At 42.5% G+C, this 19,314-nt stretch overlaps 1 protein-coding gene across 8 annotated transcripts in view; it reads right to left on the bottom strand.

The window, feature by feature from the left end:
* TWSG1 (twisted gastrulation BMP signaling modulator 1) overlaps positions 1-12,788 on the bottom strand; it is a 58,955-nt gene extending 46,167 nt beyond the window's left edge. For 2 of the 8 annotated variants that reach the window (XM_067014631.1, XM_067014634.1), the window contains exons 1-2: positions 12,282-12,369; positions 10,663-10,819 (exon numbers count right to left, since the gene is read on the bottom strand). In XM_067014631.1, the coding sequence (XP_066870732.1) occupies positions 10,663-10,785 (123 nt within the window). In that variant the 5' untranslated portion in view covers positions 10,786-10,819; positions 12,282-12,369. Of the gene's footprint in view, positions 1-10,662; positions 10,820-12,281; positions 12,467-12,593 lie in introns of those variants that run through there. The other 6 variants (XM_059041273.2, XM_067014629.1, XM_067014633.1 and 3 more) reach the window with 6 other exon arrangements.
* Positions 12,789-19,314: the final 6,526 nt, after the last annotated feature.

Raw genomic sequence — 19,314 nt, 5'->3', positions numbered from 1 at the left:
TTCTCCTTATTAAAATTATATTTGAAAACTTCCAAGTGTCCCAATGAAATCCTCATCTTTGGTCTTCTTTTTGGGGGTGGCATGGCACATGACTTGTGGGATCTTAGTTCCCCGACCAGGGATCGAACCAGTGCCCCCTGCAGTGGAAGCACAGAGTCTTCACCACTGGACTGCTAGGGAAGTCCCGCTCATCTCTGGTTTTTTAAAATAAATTTATTTATTTGTTTTTATTTTTGGTTGCATTGGGTCTTTGTTGCTGTGCGCAGGCTTTCTCTAGTTGTGGTGAGCGGGGGCTACTCTTCCTTGCATTGCACGGGCTTCTCATTGTGGTGGCTTCTCTTGTTGCGGAGCATGGGCTCCAGGCGCCCGGGCTTCAGTAGTTGTGGCACGTGGGGTCTAGAGCACAGGTTCAGTAGTTGCGGTGCACAGGCTTAGCTGCTCTGCAGCATGTGGGATCTTCCCGGACCCGGGCTCAAACCCGTGTCCACTGCACTGGCAGGTGGATTTTTAACCACTGCACCACCAGGGAGGCCCTCACCTTTGTTTTCTTGGTTTATTTGTTAAATTTATTTATTTATTTATTTTTGGCTGCGTTGGGTCTTTGTTGCTGCGTGGGCTTTCTCTAGTTGTGGTGCGCGGGCTTCTCATTGTGGTGCCTTCTCTTGTTGCGGAGCACAGGCTCTAGGCATGCAGACTTCCGTAGTTGTGGCATGCAGGCTCAGTAGTTGTGGCTCATGGGCTCTAGAGAGCAGGCTCAGTAGTTGTGGTGCACTGGCTTAGTTGCTCTGCGGCGTGTGGGATCTTCCCGGACGAGGGCTCGAGCCCACGTCCCCTGCCTTGGCAGGTGGATTCTTAACCACTGTACCACCAGGGATGTCCCCTTCATCTTTGTTGTTGTTGTTGTTTTTTTTGGTGGTATGCGGGCCTCACTGTTGTGGCCTCTCCCGTTGCAGAGCACAGGCTCCGGATGCACAGGCTCAGCAGCCATGGCTCATGGGCCCAGCCGCTCCGCGGCATGTGGGATCTTCCCGGACCGGGGCACGAACCCGTGTCCCCTGCATCGGCAGGCGGATTATCAACCACTGCGCCACCAGGGAAGCCCCCATCTTTGTTTTAATGTAATAATTCAACAGGTGAAACAGCCAATGAAAATAAATTTTAGTCTCTGCTTATAAACTTTATCAGCTATTCTAACTGCTAACATTTGAAGGGAAACAAAACTTACTCTTCCCTCAAATTACATCAGGTCTAACTCATTACTTTTTTTAAAAAAGATTTATTTATTTCGGCTGCGCCAGGTCTTAGTTGCAGCACACAGGATCTTTGTTGCAGCATGTGGGCTCTTAGTTGCAGCATGCAGGCTTCTTAGTTGCAGCACGCATGCCGGATATAGTTCCCCAACCAGGGATCAAACCCCAGCCCCCTGCATTGGGAGTGCGGAGTCTTACCCACTGGACCACCAGGGATGTCCCTAACTCATTACTTTTGGATATTAATTTCAGACATTTTCATGAGGTATTAACCAAAGCAAAACAGGACAAAAATAAGTTAGAGTCACAACTTTTAAGAGCAGGGAAGCAGAAAAAAGAGAGAATACACTATAGGAAAATAAGGTAGTGTTTATAAAAGGAAAGAGGGAACATTGTATACCATATGCCAAAATATTACTAGTAGAGTAACAAATCAAGATAACTGTAGCAAAAAAACTAATGTGGAATTTAATTAGCACTCACTAAGGAAAAAGGAAGAGAAAGTTAATTTTTTAGTTTGCTATGATTAAGAAATTCCTGATGTTACCTGAACTATTTATATTTTTAACTTAAAACAAAATACATTTAAAAACTAGAATTATTAATGAGAAACTACTTTGAAATCCCAACTTATTTCAGATAATCTAAGATTTCTTTAGTAGTTAAATCAATTTTTAAAATAGAAAAAAAGCAAACTGTTGATTTAGTACATAAAAGCGCTAAATAAATATTCAGATAACCAGTAAAGTGCTAAAAGAATGCATCAATGATCTCTGAACCTAAGTTTGAATATCTTCATGAAATATAAAGTTTACATCATCCTAAATAAAACCATAAATATTAGCTAAAAGTACTCACAAATCAGTAAGGAGTTTTTCAGTTTTTGTTAGTAAATTTATTTTATTTATTTATTTTTGGCTGCATTGGGTCCTCGTTGCTGCACGTGGGCTTTCTCTAGTTGTGGTGAGTGGGGGCTACTCTTCGTTGTAGTGCACGGGCTTCTCATTGCAGTGGCTTCTCTTGTTGAGTGCAGAGCATGGGTTCTAGGCGTGCGGGCTTCAGTAGTTGTGGCACGCAGGCTCAGTAGTTGTGGCTCGTGGGCTCTAGAGCACAGGCTCAGTAGTTGTGGTGCACGGGCTTAGCTGCTCCGCGGCATGTGGGATCTTCCTGGACCAGGGCTTGAACCCATGTCCCCTGCATTGGCAGGTGGATTCTTAACCACTGCACCACCAGGGAAGCCCCGGTTTTTCACTTCTTAATACAAAATGGGTCTTGAGATTTCTGGTGTAGAAGCATAATATTGATTCAAATTTTAAATGCTCTTTTCACAAAAGCGGAAGAAAAAACAAGTAAAGATCTTATTAAAAGCAAAATCCTGTTTCACCATTTTTCCCCTGAAAGATGACAGCTCAACCACTCATTAAATGAGCAAAGGAACACACCAAGATGACAATATTACTTTCCTGACGTTAAAATTACATTTCTTTCCTGTCAGAAGCACAAAATAAATATTTACGTAGGGACCACCCTTCTGCGTAGCAACTTGTAGGAGAGGCAGGATGACTGTGCTGGTAAAAAACATTTACACAAGTCTGAGCTTCCAGGGAAAATGTTTTATATTTAGTTACTTCATGAGTTGCAGAGGGCTCGACATAAACAAATGTTCTAACTTATCCTCACAGTACAGCATTTCAACACTACAGATGTTGTTCAAACCAAATAACTAAAAGAAAAGCTAAACTCCCTCATAGGAGGGAAGTTTCTTTACACTTCTATAGCATGGCTTTTCTTAAAGTTCTTATCTCCCACCTTCATTTCTGTGCATGTTTTTCTGTAAATTTAAGGAGAAAAGCTATTATTGCCATCTAAAATGTCAATGTGCCTTGTACTTTGTTGAATGTGAAAACAGAATTTTAATAACTTAGTAGTGTGATGGCAAACAAAGCCCCAGCAATTCTTCACCTTTTCAGGGCAATCAACCACTTTGAGAACCTCCTGAAAGCTATGGACTTTTCTCCTAGAAAACAATACATTTGCAAATTTGAATATAATTCTGGGGATCCCCTTTAAGAGAAGCACTAAAGAGGCCTAAGGACACCAGCTGACATTCTTGGCACATGAAACGCCAATAGCCAATCTATTCCTCAACTGAAGAGAACAGGAATAAAAGAGAGCACTAAAGTTCAAGTTTCTATCAGACCACAGAGGCAACCCCCCACACTAGGACACAAAGACAAGAACCAAGCATCTACCAACCAACCACCACCCGGACCCACAGCAAGAATATCAGCCATTCAAAACAAAGAAACCAAAAACTTCTCTGCAGGAAAATGATCAGCCTCAGAGCAGAAAACACACTCCAGCATCAAGGGCTTCCCTGTCCCACAGGCGATACCCTCCAGTCTGTGTATGTCAGCCCTCCCCACAAACACAGTCTCCCAATCAGGCTTTTATGCTTCATTCCTAACTATAATGGACAACCAAGGAACACTATACATTTGAGGAAAGCCTCCTGCATGAAAGAGATATAAACTGAAAGAAAAAAATAATCTTGGAAGAAAGAGAAATCCACATAACAGAATAGGGAGGTGAGAGGGGGATACACACCTCCAACTCAATCAATAAAACTTCCAGTAAGTATTCTCAGGATATCTGAGAAAACAGTGCATTCAAATACAAGTAAAAGTGTTAAAAGAAAAATCAACAAGCAGAAAATAGGAAGCAAAATTTTAAAGTTATTGCTAAAACTTAAAAATTCAATAGAAAGTGTTCAAAGGTAAAGTCAAGGAACTCTCCCAAAAAGCAGAATAAGGTGAAAACAGATTTAAGATTTATAACACTACATACAAGCAATGAACAACCTGAAAATGAAATTAAGAAAACAGTTCCATTTACAACATCAAAAAGAATAAAATACCTATGAATAAATCTAACAAAAGAAGTATAAGACCTGTATGCTGAAAACTACAAAATACTGTTGAAAGAAAGAAAAATTTAAATAAAATGAAAGACAATCCTTGCTCATGAATCAGAAGACTTAATATTGTTAACATGGCAATAATTCCCAGATTGATCTATAGAGTCAATGTAAACCCAATCAAAATCATAGCTGGCGATACCAAAGGCACAATCCATGAAAGGAAAAAAGGGGTAAGTTGGACTTTTAAAATTTAAAACTTCTGCTCTGCAAAAGACACTGTCAAGAGATTAAGTAGACAAGCCAGGGGACTTGCCTGGAGGTCCAGTGGTTAAGATTTCACCTTCCAATGCAGGGGGTGTGAGTTCGATCCCTGGTCAGGGAGCTAAGATCCCATATGCCTTGCAGCCAAAACACCATTAACATAAAAATACAGAAGCAATACTGTAACAAATTCAATAAAGACTTTAAAAATGGTCCACATCAAAAAAAATCTTAAGGAAAAGAAAACAAGAAGACAAGCCACAGACAGGGAGAAAAATTTGCAAAAGACACATCCGATAAAGGACTATTAATCCAAAAGATACAAAGAACTCTTAAAACTCAACAGGAAGAAAATGAACAACTCAATTTAAAAATGGGCAAAAGGGCTTCTCTGGTGGCGCAGTGGTTGAGAGTCCGCCTGCTGATGCAGGGCACACGGGTTTGTGCCCTGGTCCGGGAGGATCCCGCATGCCACGGAGCGGCTGGGCCCGTGAGCCATGGCCGCTGCGCCTGTGCGTCCGGAGCCTTTGCTCCGCAATGGGAGAGGCCTCAACAGTGAGAGGCCCGTGTACAGCAAAAAAAAAAGGGCAAAAGACATAAAGACACCTCACCAAAGAGGATATACAGATGGCAAATAAAGCATATGAAAAAAAGCTTAACATGTCATTAGGAAATTGCAAATTTAAACAACAATGAGATACCAATATACACCAATCAGAACAGCTAATATTCAAAACACTGACAGCAGCAAATGCTGGTGGTGATGTGGAGCAACAAGAACTCTCACTCACTGCTGGTGGGAATGCAAAATCGTACAGCCACTTTGAAGATGGTCTGGCAGTTTCTTACAAAAGTAAACATACTCTCAGCATATGATGCAGCTATTGTGCTCCTTGGTATTTACTCAAATGAGTTGAAATTTTATGTCCACACAAAAACCTGCACATGGATGTTTGTAGCAGCTTTATTCTTAATTGCAAAACTTGGAAGTAATCAAGATGTCCCTCAATGAGTGAACAGATAAACTGTGATACACCCATAAAATGGAATATAAAGAAATAAGCTATCAAGCCACAAAAAAACATGCAGGAACCATAAATGCATACTGCTAAATGAAAGAAGCCAGCCTGGAAGGGCTACATACTGTATAACTCCAACTGTATAACATACTGAAACAGCAGAATTATATACACAGTAAAATGCGGTGGGGGATGCAGAGGCCATGTGGAAGCACAGGGGATTTTTAGGGCAACAAAACAATTCCGTGTCACACTGTAATGGCAGATATATGACATTACACATTTGTCAAATCCACAGGACAGTTGAACACAAAGCATGAACCCTAATGTAAATTTTGGACTTTAGTTAATAATAGTATGTCAATATTGGTCCATCAATTGTAACAAATGTACAAACTAATGCAAGATTTTAATAGTAGGGGAAACAGTGGGTATGTGTAGCGGAAAGGAGTATATGGGATCCTTCTGCACTTTCTGCTCAATTTTACTGTAAACCAAAAACTACTCCAATAAATAAAGTCAAATATATTTATATATAAAAATCCTAGCTGGCTTTATTGCAGAAATCAACAAGCTGACCCTAAAATTTATATGGTTATGCAAGGGCCCAAAATATTAAAAACAAATCTTGAAAAACAACAAAATTAGAAAATTCATACTTTGTGATTGTAAAACATACCACAAAGCTACAGTAATCAAGACAATGTGGTACTGGCATAAAGATAGGTATATAAATCAATGGAATACAACTGAGAGTCCAAAAATAAACTCTTACATTTATGGTCAAATAATTCTCAACAAGAGTGTCAAGATAATTCAATGGAGAAAAAAATAATATTTTCAACAAATGGTACTGAGACAACTAGATATCCATACACAAAAGAATAAATTTGGACGCCTACCTAACACCATATACAAAAAACAACTCAAAATAAATTGCAGACCTAAATATAAGAGCTAAAACTACAAAATTCTTAGAAGAAAACAGACAAGTATATCTTATAACCCTGAGTTAGGCAATGGTTTCTTAGCTACAATACCAAATGCAAAAGCAACAATAAATAAATAAATAAATAAGACTGCATCAAAATTTAAAACTTTTGTGTTGCAAATAATACCATCAAGAAAGTGAAAAGACAACCCATAAAATGGGAGAAATTACTTGCAAGTCATATATCTGATAATGGACTTGTACACAGAATATATAAATAACTCTTATAACCTAACAATAAAAAGACAATAAGCCAATTAAAAAATGGGCATTGGTTCTGAATAGACACTTCTCCAAGGAAGATATATGAATGCCAATAAGCCCATGAAAAGATGCTCAATATCATTAGGCATTAGAGAAATGCAAATCAAAACCACTTCACACCCACGAAGATGCCTATAACAACAAGTGCTGGTGAGGATGTAGAAAAATTGGAACCTGCATACACAGTGGTGGAAATGTATACAGCCACTTTTGAAAATACTTTAGTGGTTCCTCAAAATGTTAAACATAGAAAATATGACCCAGCAACTCTACTCCTAGGTATATACCCAAAAGAAATGAAAACAGATATCCACATAAAAACTTATACACAAATATCCATAGCTCCATTACTTGCATAGCCAAAAGGTGGAAACAATCTAAATATTTATCAACTGATGAATGGATAAATTAAATGTGGCATATCCATACAGTACAATAGTATTTGACCATAAAACAATGAAGTACTGATACATACTATAATATAGATGAATTGTGAAAGCATTATGCTCAATAAAAGAAGACAGGCATAAAAGACAACATATTGTATGATTCCATTCATATTAAATGTCCAGAATAGGCATATAGAGATACTCTGATTTTAAAAATATATATTTAACACATAATAATAGTTGGTTGCTTTCTCTAGAACTATGTAGAATTAGAAGGAAACTCTGAGATCACCCAGCTGGTCAAGTCACAGTTAAGATGTGGCAGATTGTATTTTCCAAAGATGGCCACGTCATTCACCCCACCCACTAAGCTCTCCTAGTGTTACACTCATGCTCTTGCATCAGAAGCTGGGCCTGTGTACCCTCCCCTTAAATCCAGGTGGGCCTACCACCATGATGGAAGTAACACCATAACCTCAATGGCGCGGCCATAAAAGGCAATACAGCTTCCCCTGCTGTGTTTCGTGAGACACCTGGTCTTGGAAGCCCTGAGCCAACATGTAAGGAATCTGGATAGTCTTAAGCCAGCATGCTGGAGAAATCATACAAAGAGACTACTGACAGGGAGGGAGGAAAGGAGGGGAGAGAGAAAGTGGGGAGAGGGGGGTGAGAGAGACAGAGAACGAAGAATCTTCCTAGCCCAGCTTTGTGATAGCCAATACAGCAGTCACTAGCCACATGCAGTTGTTTAAATTTAAATTAATTAAAATGATTAAATTTAAAAATCTGCTTTTCAGTCACACTAGTCATATTTCAAGTGCTTAACAACCACGTGACTAGTTTCTACTGTACCTGACAGGGCTGATGTAGACCATTTCTATCATCATAGAAAGTTCTAGTGGACGGCGCTGCCTCAGGTAATTTCAGCTGCCAGCCTTCAGGCTGCCCCAGCTAATAATGCTGTGTGGTACAGATGAACTATACTACCAAGCACCACACAGGATGCAAATTCATGCTCAAAATAAACGTTGTTGTTGTTTCCAGCCACTGACCTTTGGGGTGGTTTGTCACACAGCCGCAGTGAGGGAATGCAGGAGAGTAAAGGGCAGAATGTTAAATAATCAGCGGAGTCCATAAAACCAGGCAAATGGTAGAACCAATCACATTTCACTGCAATGTCCAGTAAGTGCTTAGCACAATGTCATAAGTGCTTAGGAATAAATGAACAAGAAAACCCTTAATACTCGAGGCCTCTTACCATTTTAACCCCAAGCACCCTGCCACTAAGCACTGTCTCTACTATTCCAGAAAAAGATGTGATGATTCCTAGTTCAGGAACAGGAATCAGAAATGTTTTCATCAGTGAATTAGTGGTTTAAAAAAAAAAGGGTCCTACCTTCTTTCCAATGAGTTTACTAAAATCACCATTTAACAAATAGGTGAAGCTTCACCTGATTTTCCAGTTTTTACACTTAATTTTTACTCTACTTTTGAAGCATTCTGTAAGTATTACAGAATTTTAAACTGAAAGCAAAACAAATAAAAACTTCTGAGAGTGTTTATCAATAGTAACCAAACGCTTTCTTCTTTAAATACTGTCTTACCAAGCAAGGTCTTTCAAATAAAATCCAATTTTTAATTATTTGAATAATGGAAATTACAGACTTGGAGAGTCAAAAAATAATTTGAGATTTAAGTAAATTTCTACCTAAACATGAATATAGCAATTGTTATGAGACTTTATTTCCAATAATGAATAATGAAGATACATTGAAACAACGTGGGAAGTGGCACAGATTCACCTCTGACCACAGCACAAAGCTGGACTTCACGAGAAGACTACCAAATTTTCAGCCAGCACAAGCCTAAGCAGACGTGCCATATCAAAACTTCCATTTAGGGACTTCCCTGGGGGCGCAGTGGTTAGGAATCCACCTGCCAGTGCAGGGGACATGGGTTCGAGCCCTGTCCGGGAAGACCCCACATGCCGTGGAGCAACTAAGCCCGTGCACCACTACTGAGCCCGCGTGCCTAGAGCCCGAGTTCCGCAACAAGAGAGGCCACCACAATGAGAAGTCTGCGCACCGCAACGAAGAGTAGCCCCCGTTCGCCACAACTAGAGAAAGACTGCATGCAGCAATGAAGACCCAATGCAGCCGAAATAAATAAATAAATTTTTAAAAACTTCCATGTATAAAACTACCTGATATTAAAGATTATTGTTAATTTAAAAAGTGCTAATAGCTATGTTTTCAAGAGTTCTTATCTTTCAGAGATAGACAATAGATTTATGATAAAATAATATCAGGGGTCTGCCTGACACTAAACAGAGCTAGGTTGAACAGTGCAGGGGAATAGAGATGAAGCAAGGGTAGCCCCGAGTGAATGATGGCTGTAACTGCTGATTATTACTGCTGTTCATTATACTCTTCCCTCTTCTATTTATGATTAAAAACATCCATTGTGAAAACCCTAACCCTAACCAACCAACCTCTCTAGTTAAATATTTTGGTTAAAATGCAAAGTGAGGGTACAGAGTATGAGATGGTAACAACCACACTCACATAAAGGCCAGGCTTCCCAGAATTTTAACTATTAATGAGGACCAAAATGTCACAAATCAGCACATAATGCCTCTCATCTATAAAAATCATTATCACTTCTAGTACATACAAGTGCTCTCATGTCAGGATTACAGCCAAGAGGTAGCTGAGTCATACTTTATACAGAATTCTAATATGTGTGGTTGCTGAATTTCTTAGCCAACAGCTAGAAGAGAGGCTAATAAATACAAACCCAAGACTGCTGATGGTCTAACAGGATGGGAAAAGGGAGAACAGGGGTATAAGACATGAAGTTCACCACTAATTAACACAACTTTAAGAACAGTGATAACCAGTATGTGTATGGAAAGGCCACAGGCTTCAGGTTCAAACACAGGCCACTTTCCACAGCCACTTAATAGCTCTGTAAACTAAGCCATTATTTAACCTCACTTTTCTCTTCAGAAAGGCTTGCCTTGATGGCTGAGAGATCACTGTTAAGCATCTTGGAAGCACATTCTCCAACGCCTGCAACCTTGAGAAACACTGACCCTGAACCCCCCCAGCTCAGCTGCTCCTAGGTTCCCAACCCTCAACAACTGCATAAATAATAAATGTTTACTGCATTAAGTTGCTGTTTGGGGTAACCTGTTACTTAAAACAGACAATTAGTGTATTATATGTAGGGAACAGTATGTCTATGATTTGACTAGCTAAAATTTTTTTTTCTAAATATAGTGAGTCTCTTTGCTATGTAAACTAGATTATACAAGGGAACCCTTTAATTCATCTGAATAGGCTACTCATCACCTTGTAACAGCACGTTTACAAAGCTGGATATTATTTTCCATACTGAACTCCTTGAGTCTGACATTGCTTGTATGCAAGAGAAGTATGGGGGCAAAACCCCAGACCAGTGTCATGGTTCATTACCTCAGACCTTACACTCTCTATCTGTATATATGTGCTCTGTATCTGCTCTACAGTATATTTTAATATTAGTAAAAAAGTACTCTTAGTCCTACCTGAATGAGGCATTTGCTCACATCACTAGCACAGAGTGCTTTGTTACAACTCAGTGACACTGGGACCCATGTCAGGAACACCAGGATGGCTACAGTAAGCATAACAACAGAGCGTGACTTCATGTTTCTTCAAAGACAATCACCAACTCCCAGGAAGCTAAACAAACAAAAAGAAAAAAAACAACAAAAACTTTAATTCAAAGGCAAATGCTAGGGTAAAAACAAATACAAAAAAGAAAATCAAATAAATAAACCAAGACTCATTGTTTGTATTAAAAGACTTTCGAGGGCTTCCCTGGTGGCGCAGTGGTTGAGGGTCCGCCTGCCGATGCAGGGGACGCGGGTTCGTGCCCCGGTCCGGGAAGATCCCACGTGCCCCGGGGCGGCTGGGCCCGTGAGCCGTGGCCGCTGAGCCTGCGCGTCCGGAGCCTGTGCTCCGCAACGGGAGAGGCCACAGCGGTGAGAGGCCCAAAAAAAAAGACTTTTGAGTGACTGTTTAAAGATTATTCTCAATGAAAGATTACTTAAACACTCAAAAAAAAGCTACAATATACAGTAATATCTTGTTAGCCATCTTCAAAGATACAGAATTCTGAAATTCCTCAGAGTACCCAGAAATGGTGACTGTGAAAATTAAAGTGAATATGTGTATGTGTGTGTGTGTGTACCATCAGTGACCTGAAAGTAGCAATATATAAAGCAAATAAGTAGTTTCAATGCTGCACTGCTTTTCAGCTTCAGTTTCAGGCCCACTATTCGACTTTAAGCCAGTAAAAAAAACAAAACAAAACAAAACACTATTAATATTGTATTATAATTTTAAAAACATTTATCAATATTTTAATTCTTAGAATTAAGACAAATTTTAAAAATGCAAATTATTCTAGTGTCTACTTGTTATTATCTCATTTTGTCTCTTAACATAATTAGCCAAAATGAAGCTGCTCAACGGAAGGAGTGGACAGTTGCTCCTTAAATAATTTAGCGAATAACAAAGGGAATAGTAAATTATTGACTGAATTAAGAACTCGAACTTACGAAAATGTGAAGATATTCTTTTAATTCTCTACCTTAGGTACCAGTGATTCTTCAAAGATACTGAAGAAAATATTACAGTCCAAAAAGAAAAAGGAAAGAAAGACCAGCACAAATTCTGACAGTGGTTGAACAACCAATACAGTCATTAAACTTTTAAAAAGGAGAAGATAAAACTTCTTGGGGTTTAAAACAACCCCCCCAAACAGAATCAATTAAATAAACGACTAGTGATGTAAGACGGATAAAAGGTGCGTTTATGGGCCTTTATGATTGCTGTAAAGCTGTATTCTAAGTGTTAGCAAGAACAATAAAGCAAAGGCAAGAAGGTTAAAAGTACCAGACTCTGTGCCCGTGTGTCTCGCTTCTGTACGAGAAAGCCCCAGGGACCGTGGCCGAGGCCGGGGGTACCCTCCTGGGACCGTCAGGCCCCACCGCCCGCTTTACTGAACCGCATGCCCAAGTCCGGTGACTCCGGAGCCACCGGCACGTATTCGTGGCGGCCAAAGAAGGCATCAGAAAACGGACTCTTCCAGAGCTAGTTTTCTCCCCACAGCAACTGAAAATGCGATATTTCCCCCCACCTCACGGCCGTCTGCGTCCCACTCCCCGAATCTCCCCAGAACAGGCATCCAGGTGAACGAGGCACGCAGAGGCAGGTAACCGAGCTCCTCCTAGGGGAGCGGCTCCCTCCGGGGCCTCGGGAACAAAGCGCAGAGGCCGAGCGGGCAGCGCTGACAGCAGCCCCGGCTGCTGGAGGAGGAGCCACGCCCCGCGCCCGCCCCGCCTCGTAGCCGCGGAGGCCGCCCAGGCCGCGCGGGCCCCATCCTCCCGCTCCTCCCGCCCGGCCGCGGCCTCCAGACCCAGAGCGGCACCCGCCACCCCCGCCCGCTCACCGTGCGCCGTGGCACCGCGAAGCAGCCTGGCTCTCGTTCCCCGCGGGTCGGCCGAGAGGGCGCGCCGCTCTGTGGAGGGAGGCAGGCCGCGCCTCCGCTCAGTCCTCCGCGCAGCGCCCGCGAGCCTCAGCCGTAAAACAGGGAGAGACCAGCCCGCCGCCGCCTCGCCCCCGCCCCCCACTTCCCTCCGCCCCCCCTCGGCTCCCGCCGCCGCCGCCAGCTCCCGCCAGGAGGCGTCTCTCACTCCCCCGGCGCTCCTGTCCGCGCGCGACCTGGCCCCGCCCAAGCCACGCTCCCCGCGGGCCCAGCGCGCCCAGGGTCCCACCCCCTACCCGGCCCCGCCCCGACCACGGCCACGCCCACCCGGCCCACGCGCGCTGTCTCCTTTCCTCTTTCCCGTCCCAGTCTTTGGCGCCTTCCCGCCCGCCTCGGGCTCCCGCAGACTCTGCCGCCCGGCCCCTTCTCCGGGCTCACCCTGCCCTGGTCCCGGAGCTGGGACGTGATGTGCACGACCTCCTCGCCTCCTCACAGGCACCCTGGGAGGGAGCTGGTCTCGGTCCCGTTATGGGAATGCCGAACTGACTGATGCACCCCGCTGGTACCCAGTGCAGCTCATACCTGAATCCCGTCATTGACGTCGGAGACAGGATTTATTAAAAACGCAGGCTTCTGGGGTCTGCCTCAGACCTACTGAATAAGGGTCTCCAAGAGTACAGCCTTCGTTCCGCAGTGCACTTAATGCCGAGCCCTTCGTGGGCGCCCGGCTTTGTGCTCAGCGCTAGAAGCGGGCAGGGGCGCCGTGGGTGCTGGTCCAGAAGGTCGCAGGCCAGGGGAGAGGATGGATGGACACCTGGACAGATGGCAGGAGATGCCTGCCCAAGCATGTGTGACCAACAGTTAGCTTGTAGATAAAGGCGACTGAGAATGGCACTCAGTTCTTTCCCACAATCCTGGGAATTTGCTTTTTAAAAAGTTTACAGAGTGATTAAGTTGGAGCCCATTGTACTTTTCCCTTGGAAATGGTACTAGACCATTTTAGACCTAGTACTAAAGTCTTAAGCTGGTAGGATCTTAAATGCCCACATTCCCCTTGGTTGATGAAGAAAACAAAGAATGGAAAGAGTTGATTGGCTGACGGGGTGGACTGCATTATTGCTGTTAGTCCATTTTTGTACAGCAAGTAAGTATACATTTCAAAAACCATCCCTGAAAATTGTCCGAAAGAAATAACTGAGTGTACACAAATTTAACTTTAAGGATCTTATTCTTAGCATTACTTACTGGTTAAATGAATTACGATACAGTGCAATGGGCTAAATCAGATATTAAAAAATAATATTGTCGATCAGAGGTTCTCAAACTTTGTAGTCTCAGGACCCCTTTACACTGTTGAAAATTATTGAGGGCTCCAAAGAGGTTTTGTTTATGTGTGCTACATCTATCAAAACTTTTTAAGTTAAAACAGAAATTTAAGAACTAATATAGACTCCATTATATGGTAACATGAATACATATTTTATGAAAAATAAGTATATATTCCAAGACAAAAAAAAAGTGGGAAGAGTGGCATTGTCTTACATTTGTTCTATTTAATGTCAAACTTAATAGAAGGCAGCTGGACTTTCATATCTGCTTTTGCATTCAAACTGTTGCAATATATATTTTATACCCTCTAAAAAAACTACAGTGTGAGAGGAGACTGAAAAGGCAAATAATGCATTAGAATTAACATAAGAATAGTTTTGAGCTCATGAACTACCTGAAAATGTCCTGGGACCCCCATGGTCCCCAGATCACACTTGGAGAACTGGTGTTGCAGAGAAATACCATTGGCATGGAAAGATATTCATGATATATCAACTTTTAAAGCAGTGTGTGTATTTTTAGAATGATTATGAGCGATTTGTGTTGTTGATGTTCTTTCTTTGTGCTTGTCTCCATTTTCTCATGTCTTTGCCTGTATTACTTTGGTAATAAGATAAATAGTTATTTTTAAGTTAAAGATCCTCTTTGATAAGCTCTAGAAGATCAAATGTCAGTTGAGCCTCCAGGTGGCTATCAAGTGGTTCTGAACGGGTTTGGGAATTTGAGAGCTGCAGGGGTTATTGTAGTGGCTATTTTATTTTACCAGAAGCCTTTATGATCAATGCAATAAAGCCTCTTAGTAGGGTTTGATGAAAGGGTCAAATGTCACTGGTTTACCTAAGCTTCAATCACCTGATACAGACACATCAGTGGTGGACTGTCAGCCAACCACAGTGAAGAGGTGACTCTTTTCCTATTGCTGCTAATAAATTACTGTAAATTTACTGCCATAAAACAATTAATTTTCTTACGGCCTGAGCTCTGCTTCCTGTCAGATCAGCGGTGGCATTAGATTCTCATAGGAGCGCGAACCCTACTGTGAACTGCACACGTGAGGGATCTAGGGTGCGGCTCCTTAAGAGAATCTAATGCCTGATGATCTGAGGTAGAGCTGAGGCGGTGATGCTAGGTCTGGGGAGCGGCTGCAAATATAGATTATCATTAGCAGAAAGATTTGACCATAATAAATCAATTGCTTGCAGACTCATATCAAAACCCTATCAGTAAGTGGCAAATGAAAACAAGCTCAGGGCTCGCACTGATTCTGCATTATGGTGAGTTGTATAATTATTTCATTATATATTACAATGTATATATATAATGTGTATATATTAATGTGCACAGTAAATGTAATGCACTTGAATCATCCCAAAACCATCCCCCCCCCGCCCCATCTGTGGAAATATTGTCTTCCACAAAACTGGTTCCTGGTGCCAAAACGGTTGGGGACCGCTGGGGTAGAGGGAGTGAAGCTAGGGGAGGGGGTGTTATCCTGCCCAGCATAGATAGATAACAAGGACAATTGTAGTTTGTGAACTCACTCTTGTAGGTGGTGCTTCTACACTCTCACCTCTGGGCCTCCCCTCACCCCAGCCAATTCACCCCAGAAGACAGGGAGCAAAATGGGAGCCCCAGACACAGGTGTTGGGTGCCCCTGCTAAAGCACTCCAGTTTGGTCTGGATTCTCTACTTCTGAGCTTCCTTACAGGAGTACGGGCAGAGCCCCCAGCCCTGCTGGAGGTGGGACTGGACGGGGGGGGGGGGGGGGGGGGCGGGGGGTGTGTGCGAAGGGGGTGGTATTGCTCGGGCCTGCCTGAAGGAGGCGTCCAGCCTGTGCGCCTTTCAGCCGGTGGAGACAGGAAGACTACTCTGTGTCCCAAGGAACCGGCCGACTGTGGCAGTCTGGGGATTATGGTTTGGAATCCACTGTCCCACTGTTAATGCTTTCCATCCGAGAGACTCAGCTGAATTAGCTGATTTGATTTACAGATTTGAACTAAAGGAGCCACATCCAACAGCCTCGCAGCCTGCGGTGTGGAAGGGAAGATCTAGGGATGGAAGGCCCTTTGGGAAGAAACCTCCTTCCTCCACCCTCTCCTCCGCCTCTTCCCTCCCTGCTTTGTTGTGGGAATTACCGCAAAGCTCTCAAAAGAATGGGGAAAGAAAACGCTTACTTCCAAAGGCCTCTCAACTCTTCCTGTTTTAAACAAGAAATGTAGAAAATCTTGAGGCTATTTTTGTTTTGTTTTCTTCCATTCCGGGTTCATAAGATCCTTATAATTCCCTCTGCAATGAACGGTTGTGAATCCACCAGGCAAAAGGAACGCCCAAGCAAGCTTTTCCGAGGCTCAGGTCCCTAGGACTGCAGGAGGCCTAGCAAAGCTCTGGGGAAACTGCCGACCCCGCCTGCTAGGAGAAAATGCTGTTTTGGCAGATGTTTGCAAAGGGCTATCAAGGGCTATTCAGAGATTTACAAATCGTTCTCAAAAGCTCTTAAGGCTTCTCAAAATCCACTATTTACTCATGGCTCACTCTTGCCTACCAAATTAGATCCCAACTTTGTAGCTTACTTATTTTGAATTATTTCTTAATTTATATTCATTTCAACTTTTTCCTTTTTTTCTGATTACAGAGAATTTTAAAATTTGGGGACTTCATGTGCGACCCTGGCCATTTTAGCCCCTGGAGACTGCACCTAGCTTCCTATATATTCCTTCAGTCTTTTTAAAGTCACATGTATTAACATGTTTGCAAAAAATGAAATTATACTAAGAATACTTCACTGCAACTTGCTTTTTCCCATTTGGCATATCCAGAACGTCTTTTCATGCTAGTAAATGTGGATCTTTTTTGATGTTACACAAATCCTCTCCATAGAGCCAAGGTGGTCTATTTGCATGCTTCATACTTCTCCACTCCTGTGTTCTGCACATTTTTCTTTTTGCTTGGGACATGATTCTTTTTTCTTTTTCCTGGCTACATAAACCCTATCCACTCTTCAAAAAAAAATTTTATTTTATTGAAGTATAGTTGATTTACAATGTTGTTAGTTGCAGGTGTACAGCAAAGTGAATCAGTTTTTTATATATATGTGTATATATATACTTTTTCAGATTTTCTATTATAGGTTATTAAAAGATATTGAATATAGTTCCCTGTGCTATACAGTAGGACCTTGTTGATTACCCATCCTACATATACTAGGTTTGCATTTGCTAATCCCAGACTCCCAATCCCTCCCTCCTCCACCCCTCGGCAACCACAAGTCTGTTCTCTACTTCTCTATGTCTGTGAGTCTGTTTGGTAGATCAGTTCATTTGTGTCGTATTTTAGATTCCACACATAAATGATATCTTATGATATCTTACGGTATTGTCTTTTTCTTTCTGACTTACCTCACTTAGTATGAGCAGTCTTCAGTGGCTGGAAACCTTGTTTCCACTCTGAAACTCATGGGCGTGCACTGAGGTGAGAGGCTCCAGGGCAGGTTAGAGGGGACACAGGACTGCGTCACAGCTGTGCTGTTTTATCCTATGTGGAGACAGAGCAATTCTGAGGCAAGAGTTCTTTCAGGATTGTGTTGGGGAGGGCTAAACACAACAAAACAAGCGAACCGAAAAACAAAGAAACCCACACCAAACTTCCACAAGAAGGCATCTGGTCTCCTGCTCTTCACCTGCTTGCCAGCATCAGCCTGTTCACTCCCTCTGAATTAGTGATGTCTTTGGACTGGATTTTTGTCTGCCTCTATGTTGAGCATACACTTTTGCTCAGTGAATGTTTCCTCGTGAAACTTCCACCACAGCGCTAACTTATGTCAGAAAGCCAGAACTTCTAGATGCCTCTAAAGGACAAACTGCTCCTTTTCACCATCCCAGCCTTTGGTGTCGTTAATTCAGGGATTCAGATGGCTTCAACAGGGCTTCCATCTGCAGTATCCCTGATTAGACTGTACCCGTCCAGGTTTTCTATTCTTTTTCTCCTTATCAGTGACTTCAGCTTTTTGCCTTTAAGCCGGTCAGACAAGTTGAGGTTTTTCTTTCTTCCCTTCATGCTTTTTAAAATATGGATGTGACATTCATCTCTTTCATTTTTAAATATCACTCCCATTTCACAAAGCATGTTGCTGTGATTCTCTTTCCCTTTTAGAAAAACAGAATTTTTGTATTCTCCAAATATTCCATTTGGGACAGTTACACAAGTAGTTTAATTAAAGCATTCTGAGGGACTTCCCTGGCGGCAAAGGGGTTAAGAATCCGCCTGCCAATGCAGGGAACACAGGTTCGAGCCCTGGTCTGGAAAGATACCACATGCCGCGGAGCAACTAAGCCTGTGCGCCACAAGTACTGAGCCTGCGCTCTAGAGCCCGCGAGCCACAACTACTGAAGTCCGCGCGCCTAGAGCCCGTGCTCCGCAAGCCACCGCAATGAGAAGCCCACTCACCTCAATTAGAGAAAGTCTGCGCCCAACAACGAAGACCCAACGCAGCCAAAAATAATAAATAAAATTTTAAAAAGAAAAAAGCATTCTGAGATGGACGGTTGAAAATATACTGCTATAGGGGCTTCCCTGGTGGTGCAGTGGTTGAGAGTCCGCCTGCCGATGCAGGGGACACGGGTTCGTGCCCCGGTCCGGAAGGATCCCACATGCCGCGGAGCGGTTGGGCCCGTGAGCCATGGCTGCTGAGCCTGCGCGTCCGGAGCCTGTGCTCCGCAACAGGAGAGACCGCAGCAGTGAGAGGCCCGCGTACCGCAAAAAAAAAAAAAGAAAAGAAAATATACGACTAAAGTTTAATTTAGCAAAACACTGCTTACGTTAAGAATGTTTGCAATGACAGAATTTTTTGCCTCAAATCCTTGTCACTAAAACCTAAATGCACGGATATGCATACATTCCTTAAATTCTTATGGACGTTAATAAACACCTACCTGACAAAGGGCTTGTGTGCAGAATAAGGACTTCCTACAAATCAATCAATAATAAAAAGACAACACAAAGAAAAAGGAGCAAAACACCTGAGGACAGTTCACAAAATAAAATGTACAAATGGCTATTAAACATACTAAAAGATATGTTCAACCTCTTGAGTCATCAGACAAATGCAAGTTAAGAGCACAGTAAGATACCACTACATATCCACCAAAACTGCTAAAATTGAAGACTGACAACACCAAAGATTGATGAGGATTCAGAGCAACTGGGCCTGTGATAGTTGGCAGGAGTATAAAACAGTACAACCCCTTTGGAGAACTGTCAGTTTCTGATGAAGTTAGACATACATCTATGCCCTATGACCTGGTGACTGTACTCCAAGGTATGGGCCCAAGCAATGAAAGAACGCATTCACAAAAAAAGA

This window comes from Kogia breviceps, chromosome 15, assembly GCF_026419965.1.
Source record: "Kogia breviceps isolate mKogBre1 chromosome 15, mKogBre1 haplotype 1, whole genome shotgun sequence".
In the NCBI taxonomy this organism is placed as follows: Eukaryota; Metazoa; Chordata; class Mammalia; order Artiodactyla; family Physeteridae; genus Kogia; species Kogia breviceps.
This window is presented reverse-complemented; position numbering and strand designations above follow the sequence as displayed.